We start from the raw sequence: 17,623 nt of genomic DNA on the forward strand, positions 1-17,623 counted from the left end.
AGCAGCGCGTTTCCGAACTGAAGCGCCTAGAACCGCTCGGCCACCGCGGCCGGCTTTGTCAGATAAGTTATGCATTTTATTATTATTATTCTTATTATTGGCTGTGGCTGTAGTTGTATAAACCTGTTGATAAGAAAAAGTGTTACACAGCAGATGCTATTAATTTCACACACTCAAATTTATCTGAATGTAAAAATTTGTGAGCACCCAGAACGTATATTCACGAGCCGCGACATCGAATATACGCCATTCTTAAGACCGGTGGAAATTTTAATTCAAATACTGGGCATTTTTGTATTAATTTCGAGTATAAGATGCATCTTAATTTTGGAGGGTAATATTTCGAAGAAAAAATTGTGTCTTGTAGTCCGTAAAATACGGCAACTAAAATAACGGTATCGGTTTTAGCAGAGAGGTTTTTCCCATCTCTAGCTACTACTATAGGCGCCGCCTCTCCCCTCTAAAGCTGCGCGCGTGCCGCACCCACCACGGCGAGGAAGCAGCGGCTGTGCAGGCTGGCGGCCCAGCAGCCCAGCACGCCTCCGGCCGCCACGACGACGCCTGCGCAGACGGCGGCCAGTCCCACGTAGTAGAAGAGCGGCTGGCGCGGCGCGTCGTGTGACGTCAGCAGGCGCGACAGTAGCACGCGGCCGGAGTCGGTCAGCAGCACGCCGCCCGCCGCCACCACGCTCAGGCCCACCACCTGCAGCAGGCGGCGCTCGTCAGTCGCGTAAGCCCCAGCCGCCTGGGAGGCACACTGTACACTGACAAGGGAAACTCCCCATCGCATACCTCTCAGATTTAATGGTAAGATGACCCACTGGATAGTCCGTCAAAAACTGAATCAGATCAAGCATGAAAACAGGAAGATGTACTGAACTATGAAAAAAAAAAATAGAAACAGTGAACGGTCCAAGGACAAGAACTGCAATAAAGAGCAGACTGAAACAGTAACGCCGTCGTGAGTAAATAATTACGCTGTTGGACTACTAACTACCACATTATCAGCACTACTTCTCCAATTTCTTAGGGACCATCTTTAATGATCTGCCCCAAGTGTGGAACGTCCAAACCATGAGAAGCTCAGAACTGATCTGAATCTACCTCGCCATCTGACGCGCTGCATCCCGAGCGAAAAGGAGTGCCGGTCCCCGGCACGAATGTGCCTGGCGGATTATAATCCGGTCATCATAAGAACAAACCTACATTGCAATATGTATTCTTCCACGTTTGCTGGGATGTCAATGGATTTCTGTTTCACTTGGGACTGCAGCCAAGCTGTCTCGAGTACTGTCAAGTACGATAATAAGGGTGAGTTTTGTACTTAGCGATATTGCGGGACAACAGCTTTACCGGCCCATTTAAGTTGGACAGCACTGGCCGGTCAGCTGGTACAGCTAGCCTGCAGTGACGTGGCCAGCTGCAGTTCACACGTAATAAGAGACGAGCAGAGGAGCAAGACAGCGTCTAATGTCATTTAATTTTTAAGCAAAATGAAATAATACTGTGAAAATCTCCCACAATACGCTCCTTAGACAACTAGATGAAAACAGCAACACGTTATCGTTTTTAGCTAAAGTACTATTGTAATTAAAAACCGGAATGAAAATTCCTGAGTTAACCACAAGGTAATTTTTCTGCATAAGCTCTGTGTAACGTAAGAGAGTACTGAAGGATTTCACCGTATGCTTAAATATTGAAGCCACTGAAGCTATTACTTACAGTCAGTTGTCTGGTAATCTCTTAGCTCCCTTATCCAAATCCGAGAAATACATTTCAGTTCTGGAAGTGTCACCTGCTACGTTGATAACGAGCCTATCAACACCAGAATCCACAAAGGATTTCACCGAATGGTTAAATATTGAAGCCACTGAAGCTATTACTTACAGTCAGTTGTCTGGTAATCCCTTAGCTCCTTCCTTATCCAAATCCGAGAGATACATGTCAGTTCTGGAAGTGTCACCTGCTACGTTGATAACGAGCCTATCAACAACAGAATCCACGAAGGCGCAGCATTTTCTCTTCTTCTTTCATGAGGTGCCATCCTGTATCCCGCCAGCGTCGGGCAGTGACATGTGAAAAAGGTGCGTGAGTTAGGTCCAGTACGTCTGGCAGCTTAACAGTCTTGTTACTGCTCGGGTCCAATCCCGCAACATGGGTCCAGATCAGTTCTGCTGGGTTCGTATTACAATGCTACAGTAGCAAATGTAAAAATGTAGCATTTGTATGATGTGCTAGGTGCTGTGAAAAAGATTGTTCTTCATATGCCTGCGACACTTATCTACATCTGTGGTATAAAACGATGGACATAGTCCAAATAAAGAGGATTTGGTTTTTCGTTTTTGCTTTACAAAATTAAATTGTTATGTTTTCTTAATTTAAGTAACTTTTATGAACAGTCTTTCATAAAACATCGATAATTTGTATTTGTATTTGAAATGAAAACAGGAATTTCGCGTCCAATATGTGATTAGAAACAAGAAGACGTGCATTATTCATAAAAAATATGACGAGTTTTATAATTATGAGATGTAAGTATTTCAAATTGAACGAGAAAAAAATGAGACTGGGATGATTTGAATCAACGAACCTTTACCTGAATATCATTCACTTTCCATTACGCTACTGTCTGCACTACACGTTAGAAGTGAGTTGCAGTATCAACTCCTTGTACATACAGCGCTGGGAAAACTTCAGCGTGTGTTTTACTACGGAACAGAAAGCAGCCCCACCTATTTTCATACTGCGCATTAACAGCGCGACAACCAGAGCGCAACGTCACAGAGGCTATGACTGTACACGATTTTTGAAATAAAAACTGCGTGGCTAAAGCGTGACTAAGAAAAACGTTGATGGCTGTTAATACATTTGAATATCTTCAAGTTTCATTTAACGTAACTTAGCAGTAAGATATCTATTACATAAGTCCCCCCCCCCCCCCCCATGAACCATGTACCATGCCTTTAGTGGGGAGGCTTGCGTGCCTCAGCGATACAGATGACCGTACCGTAGGTACAACCACAACAGAGGGGTATCTATTGAGAGGCCAGACAAACGTGTGGTTCCTGAAGAAGGGCAGCAGCCTTTTCAGTAGTTGCAGGGGCAACAGTCTGGATGATTGACTGATCTGGCCTCGTAACACTAACCAAAACTGCCTTGCTGTGCTAGTACTGCGAACGGCTGAAAGCAAGGGGAAACTACAGCCGTAATTTTTCCCAAGGGCATACATCTTTACTGTATGGTTAAATGATGATGGCGTCCTCTTGGGTAAAATATCCCGGAGGTAAAATAGTCCCCCATTCGGATCTCCGGGCGGGGCCTACTCAAGAGGACGTCGTTATCAGGAGAAAGAAAACTGGCGTTCTACGGATCGGAGCGTGGAATGTCAGATCCCTTAATCGGGCAGGTAGGTTAGAAAATTTAAATAGGGAAATGGATAGGTTAAAATTAGATATAGTGGGAATTAGTGAAGTTCGGTGGCAGGAGGAACAAGACTTTTCGTCAGGTGAATACAGTGTTATAAATGCAAAATGAAACAGGGGTAATGCAGGACTAGGTTTAATAATGAATAAAAAAAATAGGAGTGCGGGTAAGCTACTACAAACAGCATAGTAAACGCATTATTGTGGCCAATATAGACACAAAGCCCACGCCTACTACAGTAGTACAAGTTTATATGCCAACTAACTCTGCAGATGATGAAGAAATTGATGAAATGTATGATGAGATAAAAGAAATTATTCAGGTAGTGAAGGGAGACGAAAATTTAATAGTCATGGGTGACTGGAAATTGAGAGTAGGAAAAGGGAGAGAAGGAAACATAGTAGATGAATATGGATTGGGGGTAAGAAATAAAAGAGGAAGCCGTCTGGTAGAATTTTGCACAGAGCATAACATAATCATAGTTAACACTTGGTTCAAGAATCATAAAAGCAGGTTGTATACATGGAAGAATCCTGGAGATACTAGAAGGTATCAGATAGATTATATAATGGTAAGACAGAGATTTAGGAAGCAAGTTTTAAATTGTAAGCCATTTCCAGTGGCAGATGTGGACTCTGGCCACAATATATTGGTTATGAACTGTAGATTAAAACTGAAGAAACTGCAAAAAGGTGGGAATTTGAGGAGATGGGACCTGGATAAGCTGACTAAACCAGAGGTTGTACAGAGTTTCAGGGAGAGCATAAGGGAACAATTGACAGGAATGGGGGAAAGAAATACAGTAGAAGAAGATTGGGTAGCTCTGAGGGATGAAGTAGTGAAGGCAGCAGAGGATCAAGTAGGTGAAAAGGGCTAGTAGAAGTCCTTGGGTAACAGAAGAAATATTGAATTTAATTGATGAAAGGAGAAAATATAAAACTGCAGTAAATGAAGCAGGCAAAAAGGAATACAAACGTCTCAAAAATGAGATCGACAGGAAGTGCAAAATGGCTAAGCAGGGATGGCTAGAGAACAAGTGTACGGATGTAGAGGCGAATATCACTAGGGGGTAAGATAAATACTGCCTACAGGAAAATTATAGAGACCTTTGGAGAAAAGAGAACCACTTGCATGAATATGAAGAGCTCAGATGCAAACCCAGTTCTAAGCAAAGAAGGGAAAGCAGAAAGGTGGATGGAGTATATAGAGGGTCTATACAAGGGCGATGTAGTTGAGGACAACATTATGGAAATGGAAGAGGATGTTGATGAAAATGAACTGGAAGATACGATACTGCGTGAAGAGTTTGACAGAGCACTGAAAGACCTGAGTCGAAACAAGGCCCCAGGAGTAGACAACATTCCAATAGAACTACTGACGGTCTTCGGAGAGCCAGTCCTGACAAAACTCTACCATCTGGTGAGCAAGATGTATGAAACAGGCGAAATACCCTCAGACTTCAAGAAGAATATAATAAATCCAATCCCAAAGAAAGTAGGTGTTGACAGACGTGAAAATTACTGGACTATCAGTTTAACAACTAACGCGAATTCTTTAGAGACGAATGGAAAAACTGGTAGAAGCCGACCTCAGGGAAGATCAGTTTGGATTGCGTAGCAATATTGGAACACGTGAGACAATACTGACCTTACGACTTACCTTAGAAGAAAGATTAAGGAAAGAGAAAACTACGTTTCTAGCATTTGTAGACTTAGAGAAAGCGTTTGACAATGTTGACTGGATTACTCTCTTTCTAATTCTAAAGGTGGCAGGGGTAAAATACAGGGAGCGAAAGGCTATTTACAATTTGTACAGAAACCAGATGGCAGTTATAAGAGTCGAGGGGCATGAAAGGGAAGCAGTGGTTGGGAAGGGAGTGAGACAGGGTTGTAGCCTCTCCCCAATGTTATTAAATCTGTATATTGAGCAAGCAGTAAAGGAAACAAAAGAAAAAATCGGAGTAGGTATTAAAATCCATGGAGAAGAAATAAATGCTTTGAGGTTCGCCAATGACGTTGTAATTCTGTCAGGGACAGCAAGGGACTTGGAAGAACAGTTGAACGGAATGGACAGTGTTTTGAAAGGAGGATATAAGACGAACATCAACAAAAGCAAAACGAGGATATGGAATGTAGTCGAATTAAGTCGGGTGATGCTGAGGGAATTATATTAGGAAATGAAACACTTAAAGTAGTAAAGGAGTTTTGCTATTTGGGGAGCAAAATAACTGATGATGGTCGAAGTAGAGAGGATATAAAATGTAGACTGGCAATGGCAAGGAAAGCGTTTCTGCAGAAGAGAAATTTGTTAACATCGAGTATAGAATTAAGTGTTAGGAAGTCGTTTCTGAAAGTATTTGTATGGAAGTGAAACATGGACGATAAGTAGTTTAGACAAGAAGAGAATAGAAGCTTTCAAAATGTGGGGCTACAGAAGAATGCTGAATATTAGGAGGTATTGAATAGAATTGGGGAGAAGAGGAGTTTGTGGCATAACTTGACAAGAAGAAGGGACCGGTTGGTAGGACATGTTCTGAGGCATCAAGGGATCACAAATTTAGCATTGTAGGGCAGTGTGGAGGGTAAAAATCGTAGAGGGAGACCAAGGGATGAGTACACAAACAGATTCAGAAGGATGTGGTTGCAGTAAGTACTGGGAGATGAAGAAGCTCGCACAGAATAGAGTAGCATGGAGAGCTGCATCAAACCAGTCTCGGGCCGAAGACCAAAACAACGACAACAACATACATAAGTAGGACCTACTTCCAAGAGCGTAACTACACCAGTGTACATGTGCTACGGCTTTTAATCAATCATTGCGTTTGTGTTTGTTTACATCAGGTTTATTCTTACGATGAACGGATTATAACGCCAAGGTCCAGGGTGCCAACCAGCCTGTGGATTGTTTTTAAGGCGGTTTTCCATCTACCTCGGTGAATGCGGGCTGGTTCCCCTTATTCCGCCTCAGCTATACTGTGTCGGCGGTTGCTGCACAAACAGCATTTCCACATACGCGTACATCATTATTATTCTACCACGCAAACATTTGGGGTTATACTCGTCTGGTATGGGACGTTCCCGGGGGGGCTCCACTAGGGGCCAAACCGCACATTAACCCCGGTTTCGGCGCGGGGCGGCGGTGGGGTGGGTGGACTGCTGTGGCCTGTTGTGGGGTTGTGAACCACTGAGGGCTACGGTGCGACGAATCCTCTCCGTCGTTTCTGGGTCCCCAGTTTAACACATACATACATACATACCCGAACCGAACGGAACCGATACGCCCACTCAACGAGAAGATACACTTGGACGTGCTGACCGACACAGGACTCGCTACTCAAAGCACTCATATATAAAAAAATAAATAAATAAAACGAAAAACTAATTATGCTTAATTTTGATGGTTCCCCTGTGGTTTCCTTTCCTTTATCCTTTCTCGCCCCCTGGTAGATGTAGGTTAGTCATACCGGGAGTATGACTAGATAGGGGCCAACGTCTGAAGTGGTGATTTTTTTTGTGTAGGGTAAAAGTGGCGGTTGCAATTTTCCTTCATTATTTTTGAATCCCTTTTAGATTCCCCAGGGGAAGAAAAAGTGAGCAAGCAGTGTTCGAAACTCTCTTGTGCGATTTATTTTTATTTTTCCCCCACAACATTATGAACTATCAATCCGTTCATTGAAATATTTGTTCTCTTTCTATAGTCTTGTCAGTTGTCATACTATACAGTACTTGTAGAATATGAGTCATGGGATAAGATATCGTTACCGTCGCAAGTAAATGTGATGAACAGTGAGAGCAGGCGAGACACCACATAGACGTCTCACGAAAATGAAAACATCAAGTGAACAATGTCAACTATGTTACAACAATGGAATTCAAGAGTCAAGAGTTCCAGAATGGAGCGCAATTTCAGAAACGTTAAAAACATGTGTTCTGACCGCTGGCACGGTAGCTCAGCGTGTTCGGTCGGTCAGCTACCCTCTGTAATAAAATAAATAAATACTGAGTGAACCAATCAACGGGGTACCTGAACAGATGTCGTGGGATTTTCACCCTGAAGAAATGCAACACCCAATAAAGAACAACATGAGATAAAAAAGAAAGTGGTCATGATGTTGGACTACCAAACGAGCAAGCGTGTTCGAAACTCCCTTGGGCGATTTATTTTTATTTTATTTTTTCCACAACATTATGAGCTGTCCTTCCAGTGATTGAAATGTTTGTTCTTTTTCTACAGCCTTGAGGCGAGAATACGTTACCATCGCAAGTACATGTGATGAATAGTGAGAACAGGTGAGGTACCACATAGACGTCTCATATAAATGAAAACAACAAATAGACGGGTGTGAACTATGTTACAAATGGCTCTGAACACTATGCGACTCAACTTCTGAGGTCATCAGTCGCCTAGAACTTAGAACTAATTAAACCTAACTAACCTAAGGACATCACACACATCCATGCCCGAGGCAGGATTCGAACCTGCGACCGTAGTGGTCGCTCGGTTCCAGACTGTAGCGCCTAGAACGGCACGGCCACTCCGGCCGGCAACTATGTTACAACAAAGGAACTCTAGGAGTCCAACTTCCGAAATGGAACGCAACTTCAAAAAGGTTAAAAACATACGTTTTGACAGAGCACAGGTAAACTGTGTGATTGTGAAACTGTTGCGTTCATTTATCGCAGTTTATGCGACAAACTATTATGTTGTCATCATTTCCTTGGGAGTATTCACATTCATACAAACAACTATATCTGGCAAGGAAGCATATCCACTGACTTACCAGTCGTACAAATTAGGTGCGTCGATAAGGGATTCCTATCGTATGATACACGTACTGTTACTGATGTCGTGTATGACACATCAGACATGTTTTCCGGTGGAGCATACGGTTGACTTGTCGTCTTGTCACCAACGTTTCCGATTCCCATTCAGATCCCTACCTTACACCTCGCTGTTGCAAACGGACGTTACACCACGACACAGACACAAATTTGAATACAACGATCATCGAAATAGAAAAAAAATTGGCTTGATGGAGTTTTGAGCACGGCTCGGCCGTTGGGCAGTCCAACATCGTAACCATTTAACAATGTCGCCATTTCTGTTACCGGCTCTTCCGTATTGCACTTCTTGTTCTTGGACCGTTCACTGTTTCAATTTTGTTTCTTTTTTCACAGTCCAGAACATCTTCTTCCTGTTTTCCTGCTTTATCTGTGTTCAGTTTCTGACAGACTGTCCACTTGTCTCTCTTACCATTAAATCTGAGGCGGGTGCAATGGGGGGTTTCCCTTCTGAGCTGGCACAAGTCATGGGATAGCGACATGCACACATGCAGATGGCGGTAGTATCACGTCTACAAGGTATAACAGGGCAGTGCTTTGCCGGAGCTGTCGCCCCGTCCAAGTTCTGTAACTCCCTCCAGATTCTCGAACGCCATGCTTTCCGCCTAGCTTTCCGCATCCGCTTATCTTCCACCACATGGATCCTTTACTAACTCATCAAATTCCCGCCTCTCCCCCCTCATTTAGTACACCTTCGTATAATCTACACCATCTGCAAACTCAGTTCCAACAGTCCTATTGTGTCCTCTCTCCTCTCCAGTCCTAGAGCGCTGCCGCGCCTCTACCTGCACATCCCCCCAACGTTCCACCCGCACACGCTTCATATCCTCTCCCAGAGAAATTTCAACCATTTCTCTTTCACAGTTGAGGGACTCTACCCCAAATATACCCCTGCCACCAACTCTGAATCCACGCCTCTCCCCTACTCCACCCCTCCCAGGGGATTCCTTTCCTTCTTCTCCCCCAGTGTCACACCTCCTCTTTTTCCCCACACAGTCGTTCTTATTTCCTTTGAATCTTTCAAATTCACAGATCCCAATGCCAGATATGCCTCTCTCCCTCCCACCTCCCCCGCCGACAGCCATCCCTATCTCACTGTCATTACTAAATCCTACTAGCCCTCAGTTCCCATCCCCATCCCTCTCCTCTCTCCCTTTCGTCTTCGTCTATTGTACCAGGGTAGGTCCTTTCGAGTTTTATTGAAAGTGTGCAGTGTTACGTTTTTAATGGTCAGTGCCTCTTCTATGTTGTTCGGTGTTGTTCTAGTGTTTCTTCGATTTTTTTAGTGTCCTTTCTGTGTTTTTTAAACTGTGCTGTCTGAAAATATTTTTATTGCTGCTTTTAAACTGTTCGTTAGTAGTAGGGAACTGACGGCGTCAAGACACTTTTGATATCAAATCGATATGCAAATTAATCAAATTGATCAATTAATCAGCCCAGCCCCCGTCAACTCCCGCCCACCACCGCCCCCGACCACGCACACCCCACACCAGATGATGTCACGTGTTTTCTCAGCCTGCACGTGTGCCCCAGCCCTCTCCTCACCCTCCCTCCTCCACCACCCCTCCTCGACCAACGTACCCTATGGGCGGAATTTCGAATTTTGGCGGGAATTTCGAATTTTTGTGGGATTTTCTTTGTCCCAGGGCTGTCGTGACACGTCACTCCACCCCCCAACCGGGAATTAACGGGAAATAAAAATTAGCAGTTCCTTTTCTGGAACTCGAACCCTGGTCCTCATGGGCGGATAGCCGAAGTGTACCCCCTATCACAATTTTCGGGGTTCGAACCCTGGTCCTCCTGAACAGAAAGCCCAAGTGCACCCTCTAACACATGGAAACTGTCCAGATGCAGGAGAGGAAGGTTCGGTTAGTGTCCTTTATTTATTTTGGTCGGTAAACTGACGCAAAGATCGATCCTAATTACATAATTAATCACAAAGATCGGTCCTAATAACAGAACTATATGTGTAAGTAGGCTGTTTAGGTTTTCAGTACTTTAAACATAGCTGCGCTACAGCAACGGTTCCACGTAAATCAGACTAACTGGTCGGCTGTTCTTAGTCTGATTTTGTTTAGGTTTTCTTATTGGCAATGTTACGTAGCGCTCTGTATGGAAATCACTGGCTGTGCTGTGTGCAGTCTGTGGCTAATTTGCATTGTTGTCTGCCATTGTAGTGTCGGGCAGCGGCAGTTGGATGTGAACAGCGCGTAGCATTGCGCAGTTGGAGGTGAGCCGTCAGCAGTGGTGGATGTGGGGAGAGAAATGGCGGAGTTTTGAAATTTGTAAGACTGGATGTCATGAACTGATATGTATATTATGATTTTTCAACACTATTAAGGTAAATACATTGCTTGATCTCTATTAAAATCTTTCATTTGCTAACTATGGCTATTAGTAATTAGTGCCTTCAGTAGTTTGAATCTTTTATTTAGCTGGCAGTAGTGGCACTTGCTGTATTGCAGTAGTTCGAGTAACGAAGATTTTTTTGAGGTAAGTGATTTGTGAAAGGTATAGGTTAATGTTAGTCAGGGCCATTCTTTTGTAGGGCTTTTTGAAAGTCAGATTGCATTGCGCTAAAAATATTGTGTGTCAGTTTAAGCACAGTCATGTATAATTGCTCAAAGGGGACGTTTCATATGGCGACCCTGCCAGGATACCTCACTGGAATCTTCTGATTTTTTCTTGTAGTTTGTGTAATTAATGTAGCTATTGTTTATTGCTAGCACATAATTATAGAGAGAATTTACTTTGTAGTTGTAGTTTTACATTGTTGTACAGTAAAACACTTGTGGCATGCATGTAGATTTGCACCAAATATTTTGCAGCTGCGCTTGCAATTAACTAGATATTATTTTCAGTGCTATGTTAATGTGTTTTCTTATTTTGCTCTTCAAATTGTGCTTTTCTGTGTTGTCGTGTGAAATATTGTGACAATAATGGCGTGTGAAAAACGTAATACTAGGCTCCAAAGTAAACTGAAAAATGACAGTGAAGACGAAAGCAGTGTGTTAGCGCCACCGTGTAATGAATTAACTAATGTTCAAAGTAGTAATTTGGTAATTGTGCATAGGGAAATGGAGCAGGCTGCCGAATAGCACTGAGGAACATGTTTCAGACACCAGTGCATTGTTATTACAATTAATGCAACAAATGGGACAAAAGTTTCAAAAGTTAGACACAATGGAAGAAAATCTTCAAAAGTTAGACACAATGGAACAACACCAGAGACAAACACAGCAACAGTTAGACACAATGGAACAAAATCAGAGACAAACACAGCAAAAGCTTCAAAAGTTAGACACAATGGAACAAAATCAGAGACAAACACAGCAAAAGCTTCAAAAGTTAGACACCACACTTGAACAAACACGTGAAGATTTAACTACTGAGTTACATAACATTGAATCGAAATGTCAAAAAATCTGTAATGACGTAAAAAAACAAATTTGTGAGCATTTTCAACCTATTTTTTCGCGGCATGAAAATGCATTACAGAATCACGAAGCAGGCATAAAAGAACTGCAAACCACTGTTCATGAAAATCATGAGACCTTGTGAGCTAAAATTGACTCAGTTGCATCTACCGATCCGGTAACGCTACTTGCAAAAACTCAGGAAAACTTAAAGGACACAGTAGAGTCGATTTCAACACAAATGGACACTCTGAAACTTGGTTCAGAAAAACACACTGAGGGAATAAGTACACTATCGGAGAAAGTAGCCAAACTTTCGTATCAGTTCACTAACTTATCTGCAAAGGTAGTTGATGATCTGAATGACACAAGACCTGTAGCCATCACTGACACAGAAGAGTATGAACAAATTAGTAAATTCAAACAAAATCAGAATCAAATTAATACACAACACCAAAGAGAAATCCAGGAAGTACAAGATCAGCTGACACAGGTAATACAAGAATTACGTATTTCAGAGGACACTCGCGCTCCAATACGGGAAGAGGGACACAGAAATACGGAACAGCCACAAAATAATAACACAGCGCATTTCGGAAATTATTAAAGAAATTGGCAAGGTGCACCGAATTTTGAAATGGAACCGCCGAAACGACGTAACAATGATCGATATGCGACTCGCCGACATGATGATTTTGACTATAAGCTGTTCATTACTACACGTAAATTTAAAACATTTAAGAATTCTGGCAACGACATTCATCCACAAGCGTGGCTCCATCAATTCTCTCATTGTTTTCCTTCCAACTGGTCATTAGAGCACAGATTAGAATTTATGTGTGGCTATTTAGAGAATGAACCAGCTGTAAGAATGCGATCGGTCATTCACGATTGTCACAGTGAAGGAGAATTTTACCATGCCTTCCTCTCAGCATATTGGTCTCAAGCTACACAAGACCGAGTAAAACATAGCATCATAATGATGAAACATTTCGAACAATCTGAATTTTCCAGTCTTGTGAAATATTTTGAAGACATGTTGCACGAGAATCACTACCTGTCAAACCCATACAGCCCCTCAGAACTCATCCGCATTTGCTTAATCAAATTACCTGAACATTTACGACATATTATTTTGGCAGGGCGTTGCAAAGACGACATTGAAGCTTTTCAGGGACTCTTACAAGAATTAGAAATTGACACAGACAGTCACGGGATGCGAAAACAGGAAAACAATCACTACAGGTCACATCCGTCACAATTCCGTGACGACAGAAACAATAACTGGACACGACGAGTCTATTCTTACAACGCAAATCGTGACCAAAACAGACACCACCCATATGACAACCACTGGCAGAGTAATAATAGTTACAGAGAAAGATCGCATTTCCGTAGTAATGAATATGACAGAGATTACCATAGAAACAGACAATATGGGAACAAAAACAATTATTATCAAGGGAGACAGAATAACGTCAGACGCATCAGTTCAGCGCGCAGTTACGATTCCGGGAGAAATTCTCCACCACATGACCGACAAACAAGAAACTATGTAAACTACCGACAAGACGACAGACCTGAATTCCATCAGAACTGGCGCGATTCAAACAGAGCAGGGCACTCTCAACAAGGTGAATTTGTAGAAGTTAGGTCTCCTAATCCTAATAACGACGCGCACCAACAAATAGATAGCAGACAATACTCGCACCGCAGGCAGCCACGTGCGCCGGCTGTCTCAGAGAAAAATAACATAGACGCTAACCGTGAGAAAAATTTTACCATTCCTTACCGACGTATATCGCATGATAATTGCGTTGAAGTTGAAACTCTGCGTACTAGGAAGAGTAAAGGTTTACACCACATTTCACATGTAAAACCGTTTATTGAGAGATAATCTGCTTTTTAACTTTGTCTTTGCCATAAAACTTTTCACTTCACATTTCTAGTATGCTTTGTCAGACTTAGAAACTGTTACCATGCAACAATGTTCGAAGTTAAATATCCAGTCAAGAACCAAGAGAACTTATTTAAACAGAAATTACGAATGCATTGTTATAGTGAACAGACGGCACAGTGTTATTGTGTGTGGACATTCTTTCTTGTTAATTGCACGATTACGTAACGACTATAAGGCTTACATACTTAGAAAATATACTGATAATGAGATTTTAATGCAACATTTTGGTTTAGTTGAAAAGATATTCTTTACTTGAAGTACTTTCTGTGAGATTAAAGATGACTTAGTATTTGGTTTCTTTGACTGCTACACGATTATATCACGACACTACTAATATGTAACACAGTTTACATTGTTGCTTTTGCGGTGTATCTGTTTTACATCTGCACAGTTTTTCTGAATTATTCTGGAAAGTAAAACATGTTTTAGTAGTAACTTTTGTGGTATAGCTACAATGAGACAGCCTTTTCCGTAGCACAACAATGCGCTACAGCACAGTACTTTCTTCATCACAGCAATAAGCGTAATAACTAAGATATCTATACGCAAAGCATTTCACTTTCGTTTATCATGAGGTAAGTACATTGACTTCTGCAGAACTTAGCTTTCGGAGGACAATAACTACGACACTTCCACAGAGATTATCTTACAACAATACGCACATTAAGCGCTACAGGACACGTATTTGAGTGATTAATTTTGCACTTAAATCATTTATTTTTAAAGATATTTGAAGTACAATGATACAAAGGTTTTCCGTGATACATTTCATTCCATTGCCGTAATCTGTAACACCTGAGGGTATAATTACATTAATCCTCAGGGGGATACACGTTTACTTTGTGTACCATGTGTTTGGCAACCACAAAGAGCCCTAGCTAATATGGTATTTGCTTATACAACTTTACACATCGGTACCATATTTCTCTAACACACAAATGACACAGCTATCTGATCATTTAACAGAGAGATAAACATATTTTTACTACATCAGTGACACATGTTTAAGCAATTACACAGTTGGGTAACTTCACACTTATGAAATTGTATTTTGTCTGTACTTTGTGAACTGTTCATATTTTTCGGAACCATTGTGATACTATGAGACCTTTGAATGATGTATTTGGTATGGGACCATGATTTTTAAAGTACATTTGAGGTAGATGACACTACTGAAATGATCAGAGAACTTTTTTTAGGTTTTGACATTATAGCATAAAGCTACGACGTTTTTGAGATTTGGCTGAGTGTTTATGATGTTAGTATTACGACGACGATGGGTATTATACTTTTGAGGTATGTTTATGATCAATAAGATGATGCTATATGACGAATCTGATTATGCTATGTAGTTATTATGATGAAATATTGAAGACGTGTTGATGAATATGAATATGTACATGTGTAATAAGGTAAGGAATAAGGAGTAGTGGTTAGGGATTCTGATTTATGAAAAGGATGTTGGAAATCAAGAATCGTACTTTAAGAGTTATGAAATGTGTGTATATGCGTGAATGTATCACAATGCCGGCGAAAATTTTTTGGACACTGTTATATTTACAGGATTTTGTTTCTACACATTTGTAACGCAAAATTTCGACCTGTGAAATTTTTGTATGAGACTGTCACTGTAGCGGAAACTGCTGTAAATATTTCAGTAAGAAAGGTAAGTGACCGTGACGTAATGCATTGTGAGCGGCCAGGTGTGCCAGCCGCCTTGAGAAAAAGCCATTAGGAGGAGAAGAAAGAGGCCATTATCCTCACTATTGACATTTCTTTGTAGAAAGCATTGCAAATATGACACGCTCAAACTTGAAAACATGATTACACTGTAGAGTTCTTAATTTATGATATTTACTGAAATGAAATGACGAGAAACATTTCACATCTATTGTCTTGCTGGTTGAAAGGTTGTTTACTGCATTATGAAATGCCATATGGCTAGTGAATGACGTTTCACGCCTTACTTTGCCTATTTTGTTTAATATCTAGTTTCTAGCTGCACTGTAGCATTGGTTAAAATAAAATTTTATATATGTTCTAATATAGATATTTTCTGTCTACAGATCCAGTAAATAATAATTTTGTGATACTTCCAAAAAAAAATGAGGGAGCACAAAAAGACATTTCCCTTCACAGGAACTGCATACATAATTTTCTTTTCAAGTATTTGGTAATTTATTTCATAGAATACGTTTTTGTGGTGCACCACTTTAATGACATAGACATTAAGATGTGAATAGACATTTCCCTTATCTGCATTGTTGTCTTTACTGTAATATTTTTCTGCTTGAGCTTTGTCATGTTTAGATATAAGTTATTGCATTTGCTGCTGCTGTTTGCCAGGCATAGTGCTACTAAATTTCACTTTGTATTACTCTGTTAAACCAGTTTTACTACTGATTTGTTTTGCTTGTTGCTGCACATTGGCTCATATTAGTTGTAATGTTGCATTTGCTTGGTAATTTAGATTTACTGTAGCTTGCTTTGACAATTTCCATTTATTTTCATTGCTGTTTGTATTAATTGTTTTGCGCTGCTGCATTGCCTCGTCCTTTAGTTTAGCATCTGAGCTCAGTAGATTTAAGTTAGCTTAAGAGGGGGTAGACTATATAAGAGAATGAGTTGCGATGCATTGGAAGAAATGCATTGAGAAGTTATACGAAAAAAGTATAGAAAGCAGGTATAGATAGGACTTTTTGGAAATAATGAAGAATGAAGGGAGATCTCTGAGAAGTAAAGAAAGTTTTGTTTGCAAAATACTGCAGTAAAACAAACTCTGTCCTTTCCTTGTGTTATCCCACTATGTGTTTGTGTACCCTTGGGTAATTGTGTTCTTTCTGTCTTTATGTGTTTATCTGATGAGAGTTACGTTGTATAATTTTTTTGATAATATGTTATTTACTTTGTAAAGGTGTTTAGACATTATTTATTCTGTTTTGTTTTAATGCTCATGTGTGAAGTTGATGTTTTAAGAGTTATTCTGATCTTTTATGTATTTACTTATGTCATAATTTCTGTAACATTGATGTATATGTTTATTTCTATTCTTTTGTAAAGCCCCTATTACTACAAATGTTATCTCTATTGTTATGTTCTTTAATGATGTATTCTGTATCTTTGTAATTGTATTCTTATGTTATAAAATTGTAATGGACACCAGTTCATCAGATTAAGTAACTTGTAAGTTACATTTCACTGCACACGTTTCTGTTGGTCATAGTATATGGACAATATGTGAGAAGTAGGAAATGATAGTGTTTGCACATGTGTTAATAATTCAGCAAGGGACTGGATAACAGCATTGCTGGTTCTAAGGCCAATTCCATAAACTTTGTGAGTTCACACGTGGTGGTTATGGACTTGCTATATTATCCGCAAGACTCTTCAATGGTGATTGTGCACCTGCACAGTCACAACAGATGGCTGCTGGCCATCTCTACAAGGACTACAGTGGGTCTGCATCTTTGATGACCCACCAATACCATTATTTCTACAAGGACTGCAGTGGGTCTGCACCTCTGGTGGCCCACCAATACCGTAATCTCTACCAGGACTACAGTGGGTCTGCTCTGTGATGACCTACCTACCAATATTCTTCAAAACGTCGAATGACTGCTGTGGGTTTGCTCTGTTGTGGGCCATTACCTGTCAGCATGTCAAGAGTCAGCACTGTCTTTCCGTTGGAAGGACAACACTACTTCTTCAAGACTGCATGGAAATCCACTACTTCCGTGTGCATTGTCTTTTACTGCACAGACTTTGAGAAAAGAAACGGCAGTTTTAATGTAATGAATGATCAGGACTGTCTTTATGGACTGTGAGAAAATTTTAGCATTTGACCAACATTGTATCAATAAGTGTGTGCATTTGATTTCTTTGTTACCGTAATTGTGAAAAATTTTTATCAAATCATTATTGGCCACTGCCCAAAAAAATTTGTAAAATTTTTTGTGGGGAGCATGGGGGCTATGTATGTAGGC

General features: G+C 40.9%; 1 protein-coding gene across 1 annotated transcript in view; it reads right to left on the reverse strand.

Annotated features, from left to right (window-relative positions):
* The window catches only part of LOC124622386 (CD82 antigen-like), a 114,243-nt gene that overhangs the window by 69,181 nt on the left and 27,439 nt on the right, over positions 1-17,623 (reverse strand). The window contains exon 2 of the mRNA XM_047148075.1: positions 488-703. Within this exon, the coding sequence (XP_047004031.1) occupies positions 488-703 (216 nt within the window). The remainder of the gene's footprint in view (positions 1-487; positions 704-17,623) is intronic.

The sequence above is a fragment of the Schistocerca americana genome, chromosome 7 (assembly GCF_021461395.2).
Source record: "Schistocerca americana isolate TAMUIC-IGC-003095 chromosome 7, iqSchAmer2.1, whole genome shotgun sequence".
Taxonomy (NCBI): Eukaryota; Metazoa; Arthropoda; class Insecta; order Orthoptera; family Acrididae; genus Schistocerca; species Schistocerca americana.